Raw genomic sequence first — 22,408 nt, forward strand, 5'->3', positions numbered from 1 at the left:
CTTTACAACATTCTTACTGGGCCAAGAGCCAGACAAAAGCAATGAATTAATTTCTGCAACTGGTTAGAAATTGTTTCAGATGAAATATTAAGATTTATTCTTTCCTATTTTTACAGATTTTGATAGGTTGATTATAAGACTTTTGCCACTAAACAGTTCTGTTTTTAAAATTTTGGTCCTGATTTGCTTTGAAGTCCCTGAAGACATATATAAAGCTGCAGAAACAGCAATCCACTCACACCTACCTCTGTCATTGTTGTGTATGAATGTCTCATGGCATTAATTAGTTGTACACCAGATGCTGTCTTTTTTCACCTCAGAATGGTAAAGTGACGTTTGCTTGCAGTTCTTTTACAAAACCTGACTGATTGGCATTAGACACAACAGGTGTGGGGATAACAGCAAGCTTTATCTTTACATCAGCTATGAATTAATGGCATCTCCACTACACTTTTACTTGAAATAAACTTCATTGTTTTGCGCCTTCCTACACTGTATTATTTCTTGAATCTGCCAAACCAGTTCACAGAAAACTTGAAATCAGCTGTGTTGATCTCAAGTGTGATTCAGAGGGCACAGTCTGATGGAACTCCATCAGTAACTGTGCATTGCTTCTCACAGGTAGCTCTGCATGTTTCAGATCTTAAGAAACTTCCTCTAAATAACTGTTATTCATTTTAATTATTCAAGTTCAGGGGTTTATATTGCTTAACAATGGCGGATAGCAGGACTCTGTGGTCATTCTGTACAGTAAATCTTTCAGATAGGTTTCCTTTCACAGTTTTACAAGTTTCCTTCTGGCTCGTATTCATTGCTTCATGTAAGTTATTCTTTCTTTTGTACAGTTTATGGTCAGATTTTATGAAGCATAATGGGTTCACACACTGCTTAACATTAAGTGTTAACCACAATGAACATTAATTCAATTTTATCTCAATTGTTGACCTTATGCTACCCCAAAAGCAACTGGTAATTATTATGGATATCAAATGAAACTTCCTGCTAGATTAAAACTGTGTGGACTGAGGCCTTTGTCTCTCGCGGGCAAGTGCTCCACCAACTGAGCTACCCAAGCATGACTCATAACCCATCTTTACACTTCTATGTCCATCACTACCTTGTCTCCTATCTTCCGGTCCTTCAAGAAGTTCTCATGCAAAAGTTGTGGGACTAGAAAACCCAGAAGAAAGGATATTCTAGAGATGTGGCTTCGCCACAACATAAGGGTGTGTCCAGAATGAGATATTAACTCTGCAGGGAATTGTGCTCTGATATGAAGCTTTGTGGCAGACTAAAACTTTGTGCCAGACTGAAACACAAACTCAGGACTTTTAACTTTTGCAGGCAGGTGCTCTCCCAGCTGAGCTACCCAAGCCCTTTGTAGAGAACTTACCCATCAAAAGCATAGTCTTGGTCTGGCACACAATTTTAATCTGTCAGGAAGTTTCATATCAGTGCACACTATGCTGCAGAGTGAAAATTTCATTCTGGATATTAAATGAGTTACAAATATGAGTGAATAGTAACTGCAGGCAATTATTTTGTACAAGCTATTAATGGAAACCGAAATTCACTTTACAAATTGTGATCAGGTTGAGTCGTGTTGTCTGTTTACTGATGCACAATCAACCAAGGGTATGCACCTGCTGTGTTGTGAATGTGCAGTCCGGTAGGGGTACACAATTTTCCAGCCACCTGGCAAGCAACAAATATGGCATGGTCTTTCAGGTCATGTTTCAACATTTCAGATTGGACCATTCCATAGCAAGTATTTAGGTCTTCTCAGGTGCCATTTATCTAGTTCTTATAGGTACTCCAATTGTTATTGTAATACCTGGGGTCTAGAGGGAACCCAATAGTATAAGTAAGTCTCTTTTTCTTAAGTTCCTCCTTCATTTTAGCTCATTAACTCCAGTTTTTGTTTTTGTTTTTTGTTTTTTTTATTATTATTTTTTTTTTTTAGTTCAAGCTCTATTAAATCCATCTCAGCTGAGGAATGAGGTGTGCTGACAGTTGGTTGCAACTTTTTCCTGAACGTTTTTCAGTTAATTCAATAACATGCTCCTCTAAAGTTGCTATCATAGAGCTTGAATGAATCAGTGAGCTTCAAGCATTAAAATGTTGACTAGGTTTCTAGTTAGTTGCTTGTAATTTGACTTTTAATTCACCTTCTTGAGCCTTTACATCAGCTCTTAAATTCCCATTGGTAATATCTAGTTTCGCATTCAGTTTAGTGACTAACACCTTACACATGCATAGTAGTATTTGTGGTATCTAACTGAGCCCTGAGATCATCATCTTTAGACCTTAAATCTGCATTAAGGCCAATTGTCCAATCCTAAAATTCAGCTCAGATATGGCTTTAAGCATTTGCTCTGCTTTCCTGATTCTTACTGTTATAAAATTGAACCATAATAAATTGGCAATTAAACTTGTCCCTCTAACAACAGTGGGTAGGTAACTCCATTAAAAAAAACTTCTGAACACAAATACTCTTTCATTACCACATGACACACACAACCACCACGTCCAACAAAAAAGTCAAGCTTTGATTTAACACAGCTCACCAAACTTTGCTCGCATAGCTTGCCTTGTTGTTATGGCGACTGGAAACCAGATTTCTGTACTTGTTGATCTTCGTTGTTGTTGGTAGGTGTGCAGTTGATGTTGCCTGATGTTGATGTCCACAGCTTTGGACTTGGTGACACAATCGAATTCCTATGTAGTTTCAGCTGCCTATATACCAACTTGTAGACTAAGTAAATTCTTCTATGATGTAGTTGTTATTAATTAATCTGTTTATTATTGGTTGACTATTTCTTCTCAGGTTTCTTTATTGGTAGTAGTTGTAATTACACAGGCACTTCACCATAATATTTGCCTGTTGACTCAGTTGTTAACAACACTGATCATTTTCAGGAAATCTTCAATTAAAAAGCAGGGTCTTCTTCAGTAATTCCATTTTATGGATAGAATTGTTATTAATCATGAATTTAATTCACTTGCAACAGTATCTGTCCTGGGTCCTTTCACCAGGGTGTCTGAAAATGGTGTTCTCCTGTGTTGACAATTAATTTGCCCATGAGCTATGACTATCCAATATGATTTAGCTCAACTGTTGGTCCCGAGTTCAAGTCTCGGTCCAGCACACAGTTTTAATCTGCCAGGAAGTTTCATATCAGCACACACTCCGCGGCAAAGTGAAAATCTCATTCTGGAAACATCCCCCAGGCTGTAGCTAAGCCACGTCTCTGTAATATCCTTTCTTTGCAGAGTGCTAGTTCTGCAAGGTTCACAGAAGAGCTTCTGTAAAGTTTGGAAGGTAGGAGATAAGGTACTGACAGGTGTGAAGCTGTGAGGATTGGGTGTGAGTCATGCTTTGGTAGTTCAGTAGGTAGAGCACTGGCCCATGAAAGGGAAAGGTCCAGAGTTTGAGCCTCAGTCCGGCACACAGTTTTAATCTGCCAGGAAGTCTCATATCAGTGCATACTCCACTGCAGAGTGAAAATCTCATTCTAGCTCACCTGTTATTTCTTGAGACTTGTGGATACTAAAAGGTTCAGACTTCTTCAGATTCTGCATTAAATGCTGGAAGTCAATAATTTGGTTCAACATCCAACTGTGTCAATGAATACTACAGTTTACAGTAATTCTTCACATTATATATTTCTTTATAAGAGACTTTACAACATTGTTTGATTCTCAAACTCAGTGTAACTGTCAAGTTGACTGTTCAAAATAAAGCAAAAGAATAATCCATTTTGACAGGTCTGTCTGTAAGTCTATTGTTTGCTGTCATGTCATCAGCATTGTCACTGCATACTCTTTACTCAGTGCAGGACCGTGCTTCTCCAAGCAGGGACTTCTAAGCATGGAACAAATACAATGCCTAGCAGGTACCACAGCTTGTAGTAGTACTCCAATTGTCATTCACTTTAAAGGCAAGCATCACCCACACATATCTGTTCACATGCAAAAACATTGATAAAAACCTCCATACAGTTTTAGATTCCAAACTACTAAACAAATAATTGGTTCCAACCACTGTGATCATCTTTGATTGACAAGATAGACATTCGGTAACATGACACTTTAGCTGAGTAATTTTGCTCTATGTCTGCTGAAAGTGACTTCTTTACATTGTAATGAGACAGAATGACAAATGGCAAAATAATCTTTAAGAGAAAGGGAGTTGTGTCATAGATTCCAATAAACTGCTGAAAGATAACCAAATATTATTCTTTCACATTAACTTATTGCCTGCCTAGACTGTAATTTTAATTTCCATTATGCTACATTATTCCTATGAACAAATATTTTTAATAATTTTGCATTGGATTTAGACTTTATAAAGCTTATAATGGTTGAATGTAGATATTTGCACGTTATATTTGTATGTCACATTTTTTTCTTTCAAATGTGAGATGCGTGCTCCCAGCATAAAATGACACAGTGAAATATAAAATTAGATGCTAGAAGGACAAAAAATTTATTGTAAAACTGTAGTCTCCAACAAATAGTTGTTAACATTTATGTTATAATTGTCTAGCAGTTCACGCAGTTATATAGCATATTTTCAGATTTTAGCTAACTCCCCAGTGAAGAATGGTTGCTTTACACTAACAAGTAGTTCTCATCTTATATTCGGTATTCTTTCTGGAGTGCATCTGGGCTATTACTTATTCTTTTTCTTATATTTTGGCTGACTACCTTTACAGCCATTCTCAAGGTGAGTTTTTTTAGCACTTTACACAATACTGGAGTTAACACACTTGCATCAAAGGTAATCTTGCAAGCAACTCACCTTAAGAATGGGTGTAATATTGTGGGCTGAAATATCAGAAAAAGAATTAATAATATCTAAGAGGTAAACATGGAATATGATGGAATATTTTATCTGCCAGGAAAATTTCAAGAAACATGAAGCTCTCATCTTGTTTAGCTGTTGTTGTTGTTGTGGTTTTCAGTCCTAAGACTGGTTTGATGCAGCTCTCCATGCTAATCTATCCTGTGCAAGCTCCTTCATCTCCCAGTACCTACTCCAACCTACATCCTTCTGAATCTGCTTAGTGTATTCATCTCTTGGTCTCCCTCTATGATTTTACACTCCACGCTGCCCTCCAATGCTAAATTTGTGATCCCTTGATGCCTCAGGACATGTCCTACCAACCGATCCCTTCTTCTGGTCAAGTTGTGCCACAAACTTCTCTTCTCCCCAATTCTATTCAGTACCTCCTCATTAGTTGTCTACCCATCTAATCTGCAGGATTCTTCTGTAGCACCACATTCTGAAAGCTTCTTTTCTCTTCTTCTCTAAACTATTTATCGTCCTCATGTTTCATTTCCATACATGACTACACTACATACCAATACTTTCAGTAAAGACTTCCTGACTCTTAACTCTATACTCGATGTTAACAAATTTCTCTTTTTCAGAAATGCTTTCCTTGGCATAGCCAGTCTACATTTTATAACCCCTCTTCTTCGACCATCATCGTTATTTTGGTCCCCAAATAGCAAAACTCATCTACTACTTTAAGTGTCTAATTTACTAAACTAATTCCCTCACCATCACCTGATTTAATTTGACTATATTCCATTATCCTCAATATGCTTTTGTTGATGTTCATCTTAAATCCTCCTTTCAAGACACTGTCCGTACCGCTCAACTGCTCTTTCAGGTCCTTTGCTGTCTCTGACAGAATTACAATGTCATCGGCAAAGCTCAAAGTTTTTATTTCTTCTCTATAGATTTTAATTCCTACTCCAAATTGTTCTTTTGTTTCCTTTACAGGTTGCTTGATATACAAACTGAATAACATCAGAGTTAGGCTACAACCCTGTCTCACTCCCCTCCCAACCACTGCTTCCCTTTTGTGCCCCCTTGAATCTTATAACTGCCATCTGGTTTCTGTAAAAATTGTAAATAGCCTTTTGCTTCCTGTATTTGACCCCTGCCACATTTAGAATTTGAAAGAGAGTATCCCAATCAACACTGTCAAAACATTTCTCTAAGTCTACAAATGCTAGAAATGTAGGTTTGCCTTTCCTTAATCTATCTTCTAAGAGAAGTCTTAGGGTCAATATCACCTCACATGTTCCTTTCCATTTGTCTGTAAAGAATTCATGTTAGTATTTTGCAACCATGACTTATTAAACTGATAGTTTGGAAATTTTCACACCTGTCAACACTTGCTTTCTCTGGGATTGGTATTATTAAATCATTCTTGAAGTCTAAGGGTATTTCGCCTTTCTCGTGCATCTTGTTCACCAGATGGTAGAGTTTTGTCAGGGCTGGCTCTCCCAAGGCTATCAGTAGTTCTAAAGTAATGTTGCCTACTCCTGGGGCCTTGTTTTGACTTAGGTCTTTCAGTGATCTGTCAAAGTCTTCACACAGTATCATATCTCCCATTTCATCTTCATCTACGACCTCTTCCATTTCCATAATATATCCCTCAAGTACATTGCCCTTGTATGGACCCTCTATATGCTCCTTCCACCTTTCTGCTTTCTGTTCTTTGCTTATTACTGGTTTTCCATCTGAGCTCTTGATATTCATACAAGCGGTTCTCTTTTCTCCAAAGGTCTCTTTAATTTTCCTATAGGCAGTATCTATATTACCCTTAGTTATTTATGCCTCCATATGAAAGTTTCAATTTTCATCGTATCTTGCATATAAGCGTATGCAGAGCACAGTTAGTACTGGTAGTAAAATCTATTCCTAGGAACATAAGCAAAAGAAAACTAATAATTATTTGTTATTGTAGCATACAGAGGCAGTTTCCATGTCACTGAAGGAATCATCATTTTTCTCATCAGAAGTGTAAAATATTTATGCGTATTTTAGTTGTTTTGTGCTTACTGTACCTCCCTACCACAGCCATTCTCAAGATCACACAGACAATTAAGTATGAAACATTTAGTTAAGGCTTTTATGTAATTTTAATTAATTCCTTTAGCAAGAGCTTTCTTCCAATCCCAGTGTCTGTAGTTCCTGCTTGTCCAAATGAATTTCAATTTTGCTACATTAAATTGTTGCTTTAATGAAATGTAGCAGGTTTTGGGAGAAACTGCTTGCTATTCACTGGTTATATTGTATGTGAAAATACATACGTCTCAAAAAACACATTATCTAACAATGGAAAACCCCAGATGGGATAATCACAATATGAATAGTATAGGCTGCTACTCACCACACAGAGGCAGCACTGAGTGGGAAGCAGTCACATTACCAGTCTTGTATAGTATATCTAGCAGTCTTTTTTCCCCAGTGCTTTTCTGCCACTCAGTACCTCCTCTGTGTGGTGAATAATGATCTATTTTACTTTTTTAAATATTTTTGTTAATGGACACATCATTTTTATAACACATTATGAACTATGAAAGTTGTGTTCTGAAAAAATAGGTGTGAGTTACAGCAGAAGGCACACACAAATGTAGTGTGTCTAACACAAAAAGAGCTTCAGCATATTTCTAAAATCTAGTGGATTTCATCAAGACAGAAAAAAAGAAAACACCAGAGTGAAATTGTCTTAAAGTGAAAGGTTAGCTGAACTTTTCTGGGCATAGTCCTTCTGGAGGTGGTGTGCTCTTGTGAATAAGTTGTAGGAGGATCCTGAATGATAAGTCTGAACCACAGCAGCATTTTTCACATATATAAATCACTTACAGAGGTGAAAGATGTGATGAGTGAGAGGTAAAATTCTAGGACTAATTAGGGACAGAACACAGGATTTTAGTATTTGTTGTGTGGCACTAAGCAACCCAGAACCACAACTTGCCTGTGCAAAGATTGGCTTAAAAATGAATTTCAGTAAAACAAATACTAAACACAGACAACCAATCATTTACAGTCATAACCCACTCTATAGAAACAATAATGAATACGTCTACCTTTGTCAGAAGATTAAACTGGAGAAAACAACCAAAATGCAGAAATTCCACACAGAATGGGACTAAGTTGGGCAATGCTCCAGTAACTAAAATTCATCCTGATCAACAGAGATGTCTCAAATGCTGAATGCTAAGGTCTATAATATGTGCATACTACCAGTTACAGCCTATGGTCTGAAAACTATGACTGCTCATAAGCCACTGTAAACACATTGAGCCTACAGATAGGATTCAGTCAGAGGACATTAGAAGGAGGGTAACAGACAGCCTAGAGAGAATTGCTAGACTGAAGAGGTAATGGGTCAGGTGTATAATTTGACAAGATTACAGCAGGTGAAACCCTAAACTTGTTTACTGGAGACCACGGGAGCACAAGAGAGGCATTGGAAGACCTCAAATAAATAAATAAATAAATAATAAAATAATAGAAAGTTGCTTGATGATGTGAAGCTAGTGGCTGGAACACAATGGTACCAGGTGGCTCAAAATTGCAGAAAATAGAAGCATATGGAAGACGCATATCCCAACAATGGATTGAAGTAGGCTAAAGAGGAAGAAGAAGAAAAGAAGACTTTAAGCTACCAATCCACAATACTTACCATTTTCTTTACATGATTTTTGTTTGTGCCATTTATTCCTCTAATCTGATTTCACAACTGTATGAAACCACTCTCTCCATTGGTTTGGCATAATATCATGTATGTATATCATGCACATTAAATAATGTATGACACTTTGAAGAATAGAAATGTTTAATTTCATCATTATATCAGTGAATACTCCACATTTGTTTGATAACTATAAACAATAAATATTGATTAAATATCAAGAAAGATTGCAAAACGTAAAAAAAATTAAATTGTAAGTGTGTGTGTGTGTGTGTGTGTGTGTGTGTGTGTGTGTGTGTGTGTGTGTGCATGTAAAGGAGGAGTCATTGAGAGTTACATACAAAGTATTTAGTTTCTTGTTAAATATTAGGATGCCTCTTTCTTAGCATTGTACAAAGTTGTGCATCTTTTGGTAAGTTACTGAAATTTTTGAATTTAAGATAATCACTTGCCCACAACTTTTTTTTCAGATATCCCCCATCCTCCAGGGAAAGTGAAAGTGGTGTCTGCTCTTGGACGTTCTGTCACCCTCTCATGGTCTGAACCTGATGACGATGGAGGCTGCAAAATTGGAAATTATATTGTTGAATACTACAGAGTTAGTATGATTGTATATGTTTTGACTCCAGTTAATAATTTCATATTGTAAACATGGAATACTTTATCTTTTACTGTTAATTTGTTTCAATAAGAAATATTTTAATTATTGAATTACAGGAATTGCACATGATATGAAGGAGAAGTGAAGTACATATGTACCAATAGAAATAGTAGGCACATTGCCGAGGAGAAGTGAAATACATATGTACCAATAGAAACAGTAGGCACATTGCCCCAGGTTTTAATAAAATGTGAATGTTTTCAATTTCTTCCAGTTAGGCTGGAATGTGTGGTTAAAGGCAGCCACGTGCCGTCAGCTAAGTACCATCCTTGGAGATCTGATTGAAGGTTCAGAGTATAAATTTAGAGTGAAAGCAGAGAACCCTTATGGAGTGAGTGAGCCAAGTGAAGAATCAGATACTGTATTCATTCCTGACCCTAAGCGAGGGTAAGTAATGGCATAAATGATTCAAGTAGTAACATATAAAAATCGTAAATTGGTCAGCCTTTTTTGCTGCCTCTCCAATTTGTGCACACATGTCATTTATTCTATTTTGTAAATGGCAATTCTTTAATGTTTTGTTCATTAGTCTTCCGAATACTTCATGCTACTTATTCATCCGATGTCTTAGCATTAAGAAACTGTTGTTTTCTCTTTCTAGGTGTGTCTTATTATTTTGATTGTTTTTCTACAAATGAACATGGGCAGGCATTTACAAAAATCAGTCCCATTTGTAGTGTGATATTCATACTTAGCTGAAACATTTATTTTAATGCTCAGTTACACTCCAAAGTAGTAACTTCATAAATTGTTGTTTTTAGAAAAAAATTTAGAGCTCAAAAGCAGTATTTTCAGCATATGCTAGTCTCTTTTTTTTCATATAATTTCCACTACTGTAGATCTGAAAACTTCAACTGTTATCACTGAAGAGTCAGGAAAGGGAAATAAGATTTTTTTAAATTAGTGGTGTCATTAATTCTTTTATTTATCCACGCAGAATGAAGAAAGATTTCTTCTTCACCACACAACATTTTTAATGGGTGGTTGGTTGTTCTGAGAAAAGAGCAACGAGAGATAAACACAAAAAAGACTGTGAAACATCAAAAGTGCTATATAAAATGATGAGAAAACATTCATCCACCCACAGGAAGGAAGACGGCATCATATAAAATATAATTGTTCTTGATAGTGAACAATGACATGTATTATAACAATCAGTGTATACATTGATCTTGATTGAGAGTGGGACTGACAGAAAATGCAAAATGGCTATGAAGGAATGGCTAGGGGACAAATGCAAATACACTCCTGGAAATTGAAATAAGAACACCGTGAATTCATTGTCCCAGGAAGGGGAAACTTTATTGACACATTCCTGGGGTCAGATACATCACATGATCACACTGACAGAACCACAGGCACATAGACACAGGCAACAGAGCATGCACAATTTCGGCACTAGTACAGTGTATATCCACCTTTCGCAGCAATTCAGGCTGCTATTCTCTCAAGGAGATGATCGTAGAGATGCTGGATGTAGTCCTGTGGAATGGCTTGCCATGCCATTTCCACCTGGCGCCTCAGTTGGACCAGCGTTCGTGCTGGACGTGCAGAACGCGTGAGACGATGCTTCATCCACTCCCAAACATGCTCAATGGGGGACAGATCCGGAAATCTTGCTGGCCAGGGTAGTTGACTTACACCTTCTAGAGCACGTTGGGTGGTACGGGATACATGCGGACGTGCGTTGTCCTGTTGGAACAGCAAGTTCCCTTGCCGGTCTAGGAATGGTAGAACGATGGGTTCGATGACGGTTTGGATGTACCGTGCACTATTCCGTGTCCCCTCGACGATCACCAGAGGTGTACGGCCAGTGTAGGAGATCGCTCCCCACACCATGATGCCGGGTGTTGGCCCTGTGTGCCTCGGTCGTATGCAGTCCTGATTGTGGCGCTCACCTGAACGGTGCCAAACACGCATACAACCATCATTGGCACCAAGGCAGAAGCGACTCTCATCGGTGTAGACGACACGTCTCCATTCGTCCCTCCATTCACGCCTGTCGCGACACCACTGGAGGCGGGCTGCACGATGTTGGGGCGTGAGCGGAAGACGGCCTAACGGTGTGCGGGACCGTAGCCCAGCTTCATGGAGACAGTTGCGAATGGTCCTCGCCGATACCCCAGGAGCAACAGTGTCCCTAATTTGCTGGGAAGTGGCGGTGCAGTCCCCTACGGCTCTGTGTAGGATCCTACGGTCTTGGCGTGCATCCGTGCGTCGCTGCGGTCCGGTCCCAGGTCGACGGGCACGTGCACCTTCCGCCGACCACTGGCGACAACATCGATGTACTGTGGAGACCTCACGCCCCACGTGTTGAGCAATTCGGCGGTACGTCCACCCGGCCTCCCACATGCCCACTATACGCCCTCGCTCAAAGTCCGTCAACTGCACATACGGTTCACGTCCACACTGTCGCGGCATGCTACCAGTGTTAAAGACTGCGATGGAGCTCCATATGCCACGGCGAACTGGTTGACACTGACGGCGGTGGTGCACAAATGCTGCGCAGCTAGCGCCATTCGGCGGCCAACACCGCGGTTCCTGGTGTGTCCACTGTGCCGTGCGTGTGATCATTGCTTGTACAGCCCTCTCACAGTGTCCGGAGCAAGTATGGTGGGTCTGACACACTGGTGTCAATGTGTTCTTGTTTCCATTTCCATTAGTGTATATTCCGTGTATTTACCATTGACTGCTTACAGAGGAATGTTTGATTGTTAAATATACAATTAAGAATAATGTTTACACTGAAGCTTACAAAATTTAGTTTATGGGACTAAATTTTGTAAACTACAATGTCAAAAGTATTCTTAATTGTATATTTTACAAATATCTGTAAGTAATAATGTCAATCATATTTGTTCCAAATAGTTTAGCTATCTCGTAAAATTGATGTTTGAGTAACCAATCACACATTTTAACTTTAAAAATATTGTAGGCAAATGTCTGAGCAGATGCTGGAAGTTCATTGAGAAGGTTTAAGCCTATTATTTTGAGTGAGTTGTGAGTTTGTGTCTCAGTACATGAAGGTTCTGTTTTCCTCTGGTATTGCTTGGATGTATAGTCTCTCTGGTGTTGAACTCAGTTATGTTGCTTTTGTCATAAAGCAATGTTGTGTATATGTCCAAATTAACAGCAGTTAATATAGGCAGCCTGATAGAGGGGATGGCAGTGTTTCTTTGGCATAACTTTACTCATTGTTCTGATTAATTTTTTTTTAATTTTTAGAATTTCACTGACATAGCAGGAATGTCCTCATAGCAGTATATCTAGGAAATGTGTGACTGAATTAGGCAAAAATATGCAATCTTCAGAAACTGACCAGTGACTGCATCTGTCAGTTTCCATATGAGATAGGTTAGTCTTGCTATTGTCTTGCAGACATGGCTATCATGTTCCTCCCAGTTTAGATCTGAATTAGTGTGAAGGCCTGAGAGTTTTACTGATTTACTTTCCATAGCTGTAGCCAAACCCAGAATTAGTTCCTGTGTTTTATCAGGATTACATAAGAGTTCATTGGAAGAAAACCACTTCATTGCTAGTTCTCATTTTTCCTCTGTTATCTGATACAGTTCTGTCATTTCAGGGTGCATATTGAGCAGTGTTGTGTCATCTGCATAACACACTATTGAATCTGCTCCTACCTGGTTAGGCAGATCATTAACTGTAATGATGAACAAAAATGGACCTGGGGCCGCGTCCTGTATCACCCCAGTCCAAAAACGACCATCTGTTTTTAACTGATACAAACAGCTTTCTGTTACTGAGATATGACTTGATTACATATAAAGGTGGATTGTGTATTCCATAAAATGCCAGTTTTTCAAGTAAGTTGTTAAATGGTATACAGTTGAAGGCTTTGCTGAGATCACATAGTACTAGTACTGGATCCTGATGTTCAAACGCAGTTAACAGCTAGTTAACTACTTCAGTGACAGCAGTAGTAGTGTTTTTGCCATGTTGGAATCCAAACTGTCTGCTGAAGAGGAGATCATGCTTTCTGAAATAGCTATTTAGCTGGTTGTACATTACATTCTCACAAACTTTGGAGAAAATTGGGACAATAGAAACTGGTCAGTAGATTTGAGGCAAATGCTTATCTCACTTTTTAAAGACTGTTATCACCTTAGCAATTTTGAATGCATCAAGAAACTCTCCAGATTCTCAACACATAATAAAGATGATAGAAAGAGGTTGACAGATGATATGTATTATTTTTTTTATAACATAGTTACAGAACTAATAACCGTCCATACTTCTGGAGTTTGAGAACCTTGATGCGGCTTTTATAATATCCTTAGGATGACAACATTCCAGTGGAAGCCATACCGCATAGGTGGCTCCACACCAAGAAGATCTAAAGCACAAGTGTCTTTTTGATTAACTTTGTCTTTCAGATTGCTCACAGAGGTTATAAAGTAATCATTTACTTCTTCAGTGTCCAGTGCTGGATGTTGTGAATGGGTTTGGGACTTTTTTTCATTGATGATGTCCCATGTTGCTTTACATTTGTTGGGAGCACCTTCTACGTAATGTTTGGTCAGGGTCAGTTTGTCTTTGTAGTCCTTTTTATATTATAAATAAACTCTATAAGGAGTGTCCTCTAACTCATACTCTTGTTTACAAGAATTTTTATTCCATCTGAGGATATCTTTCCTAATATGAACCGGTTCATTTGTGTACTATTTTAGCTGTTTCTTTTTCTGTTGTGCCTAGGGCTAATTTTGATTAATGGTGAACAAGACTACCATATTTCAGTGAGTTTTTTTCAGGAAATCATCAAACACTGCTTCCCCCCAGTGCCTTTCTCACATTGTGTGTTGTATATGAAGTCCCTGATAACATCAACTATTCTTCGAGTAAATAGATTAATACAGTCATCTTTCTGGCCCCTTATCCATGTAGCATTAGACTTCATGCAGGCTGATATGTCTGACATAGACAACCACAGTACAATGTTGAAATTAAAGATTCAGTATCTGCTAGTGCACCACTAACAATTCTGATGCCATATGTATCTCTAGAAAAATTAACCATAATATTATCCAAACAGCTATTATTCTGTGTGGGCCTGCAATTTGTACAATGTAGATTTAGTGATCTCACTGTATTAAAAAATGTTCTTTCTTGTTGGCCATTTCAATGTTAAAATCACCACAGATAATGACTGTTCTGTTAGCTTTCAAAATTTTTCTCATAAGCAGTTAAAACCTATCAAAAATATATTTACATCTCCTACAGATCGATATTAACTAACAATTTCAGTATTCTCTACACTAAATTGTATGCAGCTTAATTCCCCATCTAGCTCAGTACTGTAAGAGCTAACGTCTATCTTAGAAAATATTTCAGTACCTCAGAAATATTTGTGCACCTCCATTCTTTCTTTCATCTCTGCAGTTAGTCACCAACAGTATAACCTTAATGAACTTAATCTTCTGTCACTCATTGTTCTGATACACATACATCAATATTTTCAATATTACAAAAATGCTCCAATTCTATATTATATGGAGCAAATGTTCATTTGCAATACAGTAACGGATTTATGATTATTGTTTATCGTCTGTAAACACTCCTCCTTTTTAATACTGCTTCTAGTATGTAGCTCAGGTCCAAGAAGTTTGTTGCCTGTTGAGTTACTGTATTTTATCCTAAAAAAATTCATGTTATTATTCAAACCACTACTTTCATAGGCAGTTTTATTCTGTTTCAGTTTTCCTTTAATAATTTCACTGACATAATCACACAAATATCTTTTCCTTTCTTAGTTTAGTTGGAACCATTGCTTGGCGTGGAGGCTATGCAGCAGTTTACTAATATCAAAGCAATCACAATTTGTGTATTCAGCTCATAGTTGCTGTATTTTAATGTTTGTTCTTCAAATTCTTTATTTGCACATGATCTATAAGTTATGTTATGTCTATGTGACATGGTAGCAACTACTGTGTTTCTTGTTTTATTTCTTTCTAGGAAATTCTGCAGAGCTTTTACACAGACATCTCCTACATTTTTTGCTATGTCATTGGACCCTGTTATGCATACAACAAGGTCATTTTGTTCTGTATTTTTCATTTGAATGACTGTTTCTACAACATGTTTAGTTCCTACTTCATGTTTCATCACACTACTGACAGCTATGTCTTCATTTATTTCTTGTAACATACTTGATAGTTCTTGCCATGATTGTCTATTAGAAAAAGCATACTACTCTTTTTACCTGATGATTCTTACTTCTTCTCATATTTTTTTAAAATGTGACTATTCATTTTTAGTGCATTGTTTTTTGCAAGTTGTCAGTCGTTTTCACAGTCCTTAATGTGGTCACTTTATTGCAGAACATCATATTTGTTTTGAGCCCTATATGTATCCTCTGTTACAGAGTTCATTGTTCTTGTTGCAGCCAAAGTCCTATCTTTGTGAAACACTTCTTTCTATTTGGACACTGGATAACTTTTGTCTTATGTCACTTCACTAGGTTTTTGCTTCATCCATAGTTCCTGGTTTTCATTCATGATTGTGTTGCTTTTGCTTCTTTAACTACTGTCTAAGAATTGTAAGCTTGAAATAAGTTCTCTTAAATTTGTTACTTCAGTGTTGCAATTTTTGCCAATCCCCTTTTTAACCACATAACTGTGGCTTATCTCATATTGCAATTACATAATTTTACACTCAAAACCACCTGTAGATGCATGTGTAACTAACTGTATTATCCAAAGAGCTCAGATGTCACATGAATACTAAGCAAAGAAGGGAAAGCAGAAAGGTTGCAGGAATACATAGGGGATCTACATAAGTAAAACGAACTTGAAGACAATACTGTAGAAAGAGAAGAGGAATTAGGTGAAGATGAGAGGAGAGGTATGGTATTGCAAGAAGAATTTGACAGTGTGCTGAACGGCCTAGGTGGAAGCAAAGCCCCTGGAGTACATGATATTGCATCAGGATTACTGATATCCTTGCAAGAGACAGCTATAACAAAATTATTCCACCTGATGTGCAAGATAAATGTGACCGGCGAAATACTGTCAGACTTCAGGAAGAATGTAATAATTCCAGTTCCAAAGAAGGGAGGCACTGACAGGTGTGAATACTACTTAACCATTGTTGCACACAACTGACACAAATTATTTACAATTGAATCAAAACACTGTTACAGACCAACCTTGGGGAAGATCAGTTTGGATTCCAGAGAAATATAGGAACACGCAGGGTAACACTTATTTTATGACTTGTTTTATAAAATAGGCTGAAGAAAGGAAAACCATTTGTAGATTTAGAGAAAGCTATTGGCTACGTTGACTGGACTACACTGTTTGAAATTTTGAGGGTAGCAATGATAAAATATAGGGAGCAAAAAGTTATTTCCAACTTATAACTTGTACAGGAACCAGACTGCAGTTACAAAAGTTGAAGGAAATAAAACAGAAATCATAGTGAAATGAGAGTTAGACAGGATTGTAGCATATTCTCTATGTTATTTAACCTGTACATTGAGCAAGCTGTGATTGAAACCCAGCAGGAATCAGAAAAGGAAATTAAAGTTCAGAAATAAAGAAAAAAAGAAACCTCTGTGCTTTGGCAGTGACATTATGATTCTGTCAAAGAGCGATAAGGAGTGTGAAGAGCAGTTTAATGGAACAGACAGTGTCTTGAAAAGAGACTGTAAGATGAACACCAATGGAAAAAAAAAAAGACCCAAAAGACAGTAGAACATAGTCAAATTAAATCAGGTGATGCTAAAAGTAGTAAAAGAGTTCTTCTATTTGACCAAATTAAATATAAAATGCAGACTGTCAATAGCAAGAAAAGTGTCTCTGAAAAAGAGGTGATTATTAGCATTTAATATAAATGGAAGTGTTATGAAGTCCTGCCTAAATGTATTTGTCTGAAGTGCAGCCGCATACAGAAGAGAATCATGCAGCATAGGCAACTCAGACTAGAAGAGAATAGAAGCTTTTGAAATGTGGTACAATAGAAGAATGCTGAAGATGAAATTAGTACATCGAGTAACAAATGAGGAGGTACAGATTAGAATTTTGGAAAAAAGAAATTTATGCCACAACTTGACTAAAAGAAGGAATCAATTCTGATCATTCTGAGGTGTCTAGAAATTGTCAGTTTGATAGCACGTGTGTGTGTGTGTGTGTGTGTGTGTGTGTGTGTGTGTGTGTGTGTGTGTGTGTGTGTGTGTGTGTGTGTGTGTGTTGGTGGCTGGGTGTGAGCGGGTGGGTGGATGCTTGCGTGCAGGGTTGGTGGAGCAGGGGTAAAAATTGTAGAGGGAGGAAAAAGTGTGAATACACTGAGTAACTTCAAATGGATGTAGTTTCCATTGTTAGGCAGAAATGAAAGCGTGACAGACAAACATGGAGTGCTGCATCAGACCAGACTTCAGACAGAAGACCACACCACCACCACCACCACCACCACCTTAATTAACAGAAAAGCCATTACAGTTGAAAAAAATTGTTCACTTACACAATTTAACTGATGCCTTCTTACCACTGCACACTATAGATTTGTTCAGACTCACTCATACATACAGAAGGAATATAGTTACTGCTGTACCATAAAAATGGAAGCTTCTGATACTAATTAACTATGATTTTATCTATAGTATTAATTATACATCATCAGGGCACTCGTGTTCTGATAAATTATGGGCTTTAACAGACACGGCAAATTTTCAATTTATTTTTGACATTTTGCAAACTTCATCATCCTCACTTTATTACCATGGCCTCATCTTAAGGATGTTTGTGTAAGAATATAAAAATACTGCCCAAACCTTTGAGAGGGAGAAAGTGTCTACTTGGGAAATTTGTTTCCATGTTTGTTGATGATATATATGGTAAATTCATCTTAAGCTTGATTAAAATACTAACTATGAATGTCATTAAAGAATGAATGTGGCGGTTTGGAATTTTGAAGAACTGACATGTCTTTGTGGAAGACTACTAAACTTTGCTAATGTACCATATAACATTTCAGCTCCTCAACACCAAATTAAAACGTTGCATTAGGAGGTGTCTGCTTCGTGCAAAAGGTCTTGAGTTCATATTGACGACAACAAGTAATTCTTCATTACAGACGTTTATTTACAAACAGAACTGACAGACTTCACAGACTCAACAACTAACTCTCAGAGCTAACCGCACTGCATATCCGAACTGGTAACTGTCAACTCCTAGGTGTATTAATATCTTTCCAAACAATGAGATTCTTTAACAATGTTTTGTTTACAATACGATAGCAATTCACGACCTAAAACTAAATTAGACATTACAGAATTTTAGTACAGATTAAAGTAAGTAAAAGGATCAGTACATATAAATTCTTACAAGCATAATTTCCAAATAGATTTTATAACATTTTTCTACCAGCTTCTGGATAACCTTCACCAGATTTGTACCGATGTTTCCAGAAATATCTTGACATTTGATTCTGGATACTTCTTGAGTGATTTAGAACAACTATTTATATGTAAAATGATTTAAATCGTGTTTCAAAACGTAAATAAATCTTTTTAGCAATATTTCTTGATACAAATCGTCTTTCAAAATTAGGTTATGAAACAGTTTTCACAAGTTTTCGTATTTTTGCGATCATAATATAGAATTTCTCCATAGAAAGTTCCAGAAGTGTGCGTTAAACGTTCATTTACAGACTTTCTCTTTAGCTGGTGAGTTTTTAAAAGTATCTTGTCCATATTATACGAAATAATTTAGCTCAAAACTGATAATTTATACAATTAAACAGAGCTACAGCAAACAGTGAGTCTTTCTTTTACAAAATGAAATATAATTACAAAATTGAATGAAAATAGGTTACTAACACTAATATATATTTACATTAATTCTATTTTTGTTCTTTCTGTGCAAAATGTCCTAATATTGACACAGTACAACACTCAAACATCACCAAAGTTTCCCTTTACATTTTGCATATCTGTATCGACATCCCCTAAAAGTCTACAGTATCGAATACTTCAATATGTCCTGTAAAGTTACACAACCCCCCCATCAGCACTTCCATGTGAAACACGGAAGGGTTGATGTCCTTACATTACAAAACAGAAAAGTTTTACACATATCTTTGGTGTCTTCTTTCTTGAAGACCGGTGATCTTCTTTCTTGAAGGTCGGTGATCTTCTTCCCTAAAGGTCGGTATACCTCAATGCCACACACTGTATTTCAGTCTCATCTTCACAGTCCGTATGGTTTCCATATACACTGCAGGCTATCACAGGCTGCAATAGCACAGTCCGCTATGAATATACAGCATACAGTGGTCAAACCCAGTTAAACATTAGTAAAAGCATTTAATAGTCGGTGGACCGGTTTTTAAGGACACAGAAATCTGAATTCTCTAAAGTCTAATTACTCAAGAAAATTTACTCTAAATAATTTCTTAAAGCTAAGAGAGGATAGACTGACAGGTGGAGAAAATTGATTATACAGGATCACAGAATAAGTGTAAGATGCAATGCCAGAATACGAAAATGAAATATGACAATTGCATAGCTAGGGGACCTAGTGCTCGCCAAACACTTAGCACACCAAGAATGTATGCTCCCCTGAGGAATCAGATAAATACAACATAACAAAGTATACAAAAATATCCTGGTAAGATTACATATAAAAGTCTATAAACATCTATTATCTAAAATACTTTTTTACATTTTTTTATACAATTTCAGTTCGGTCACGTTTCGTAGGCCAAACAGTCTGCCAGAATTTGGGTAGACTAGACGGTAAGCATTCGGATGAGGATTGTCCTGAATCTTGAAAGGTCCAATGTATATGTCAAAAACTTTTTTAATTCACCACTGTCATCTTCAAAGTCACCCCCCACAGGTAGTCTAGATAAGGCATCAGCAACTACATTATCGGGTCCTCTAAGATATTTTATTGAGTAATTAAATTGTTGTAACAAGAGTGCCGACCTGGTAATCCTTCCATGATGCAACCTACATTCTTGAATATAAATTAATGACTTATGGTCTGTGTAGACAACTACCTGGTTTCCCAATAAATAATTTCTGAATTTAGAAAATGCCCAGTAAATAGCGAAAAGCTCTTTCTCGGTAACAGTGTTTTGCCTCTCATGTTTTTTCAAGGTTCGACTAGCAACAGCAATAGACCTGTGTTCTATTTTCCCATTTATATTTACTTCTTGGAAAAGGTGAGCACCTAGGCCATAATCACTACTATCTGCCATAATGCAAAAAGATAAACTTAAATCAGGACGGTACAAAATTTGACTGTTACATAACTGTGTTTTTATTTCTTCAAAAGCAGCTTCACATTCCTAATCCCAAATCCACATTGCGTTTTTCTTCAGCAATCTGTTAAGACTTGGAGCATTTAGAGCTTGGGTACTAGTGAACTTTCTGTAGTAACCGCACATCCCGAAAAATGACTTTATTTGTTTCTTGGTTTTTGGAATTGGGAATTTTGCAATTGCCTCGAGTTTTTCAGGATCTGGCAAAATACCTTCCTCAGAAATACTGTGCCCCAGAAACTTCAATTTTTTCATACCAAACTTACATTTAGATAATTTAAGTGACATTCCCCCTTTCTTTAATCTATTGCAAACCTCCCTCAAAGTATTAACATGTTCTTCCCAAGTTTCTCCAGTGATCAAAATGTCATCTACATACACAGTTAATTTTGATAAAAGATCTTTTCCCAAAACAAAGTCAAGTGCTCTAATGAATTCGGCTACTGAGACATTCAGCCCAAATGGTACCACACAATACTGGTAACATCTTCCCCCATACAAAAAGGCAGTATACTTTCTGGAATCATTTTCTAATTCTACTTGGTGAAATCCTGATGTGAGATCTAAACTGGTCATGTATTTCATTCTTTCAAATTTATGAAGTAATTCGTCTATATTCTCGGGATGATCGGTCTCTCTTTCCAGATACTTATTTAGGTGTCTTGAATCTAGTACAAGCCTGACACTGCCATCACGTTTTGCAACCACTACCAAAGGATTATTGTATTGGCTCTTACTTCTCTCAATGATGCCCCACTATTCCATCTTTTGAAGTTCCTTTTCTACATCTTTTCTCTTTGCAATGGGTACACTATAAGGTTTTATAAAGTATGGCTCATGTGGTTTTAATCTGAGTTTACATTGATAATTCTTTACTCTGCCAGGTCTATCATCAAAAACATCACAGTAATTCCACAATAATCTTTCTAACTCAACCTTCTGTTCTTGGTTCAAATTATCTGATTCCCGTAATTTTTCTTGAACTATATGCCCATATTCTCCATCATCATAATCCTCAGTAATTTCCTCTACACAATAACCACTGTCTTTAGAAAATGTAACGTCCCTAATTTCAATTCCCTTATCAGCACAGTTTTGAACCGACATGTCAGTACTGGAACATACTCTCGTCTTAGGATCAATAAAGGTAAACAAACTCTTTTCCCAATCAAATGCTGCATTAGCTTTTAATATCCAGTCCATACCCAACAGTACATTCTCATTTAGGTCACTTATTACAAGACATCCTTGAGTAAACTGTACATCATTTATACTGAAGGACAACAACACCTGTCTATTAACAATTTTGCTCAGTTTGCCGGTAATGCCTCTAATTTTTATTCCAACAACTGGTAATTCAACAAAGTCAGGATCATGCTTAATTATATCTCTTAATTTGCTTGAAATGGCACTAATTGGACTCCCTGTGTCAATCAAACAATACCCTTCCCAACCTGCAGCTTTAATTTTTATGTATGGACTACCAATAGTGGTGTTTTCCCTTTCTTCCTGTTCTTCATACAAAAGATCTTCCGCTATCTCATCATACCTCTGTTCCATATTTAGGTTTTCTTTATTAGGCAATACTTTCTTCAAACTTCTAGGTCTACTGGAATTTACTGGAATGTCTGGATTACTATTTACCTCAAACACATCCTGACTAGTACCCCGTTTGATGATTTCATTAGGCTTAAAAGCAGAAACTGGTTCACAAATTTCCCTTAATTTGATCTTAACATTATTGTCATCACTGTAATCTTTAAATTTGTCCCAAACAGATTTCAAAATGATCTCAGATGCATCAGCACAATCAACCCCCCTGTCTCCTGATGTATTACTAAGATGAACTGGCACAATCTAATTCTCATGTGGAATGTAGTTAGAGTTCCTGTCACAACTATTCTCAACACTATTGCTTATAACATCCTCCTTAACTTCAACATAAACTATTCCATCCAATTCACCA

The 22,408-nt window shown here is 37.1% G+C and overlaps 1 protein-coding gene across 1 annotated transcript in view; it reads left to right on the plus strand.

Annotated features, from left to right (window-relative positions):
• Nucleotides 1-22,408, plus strand: part of LOC126266717 (uncharacterized) — a 252,508-nt gene that overhangs the window by 120,890 nt on the left and 109,210 nt on the right. Inside the window, exons 6-7 of the mRNA XM_049971187.1 lie at nt 8,972-9,099; nt 9,377-9,549. Of these exons, the coding sequence (XP_049827144.1) occupies nt 8,972-9,099; nt 9,377-9,549 (301 nt within the window). The remainder of the gene's footprint in view (nt 1-8,971; nt 9,100-9,376; nt 9,550-22,408) is intronic.

The sequence above is a fragment of the Schistocerca gregaria genome, chromosome 4, assembly GCF_023897955.1.
Source record: "Schistocerca gregaria isolate iqSchGreg1 chromosome 4, iqSchGreg1.2, whole genome shotgun sequence".
In the NCBI taxonomy this organism is placed as follows: Eukaryota; Metazoa; Arthropoda; class Insecta; order Orthoptera; family Acrididae; genus Schistocerca; species Schistocerca gregaria.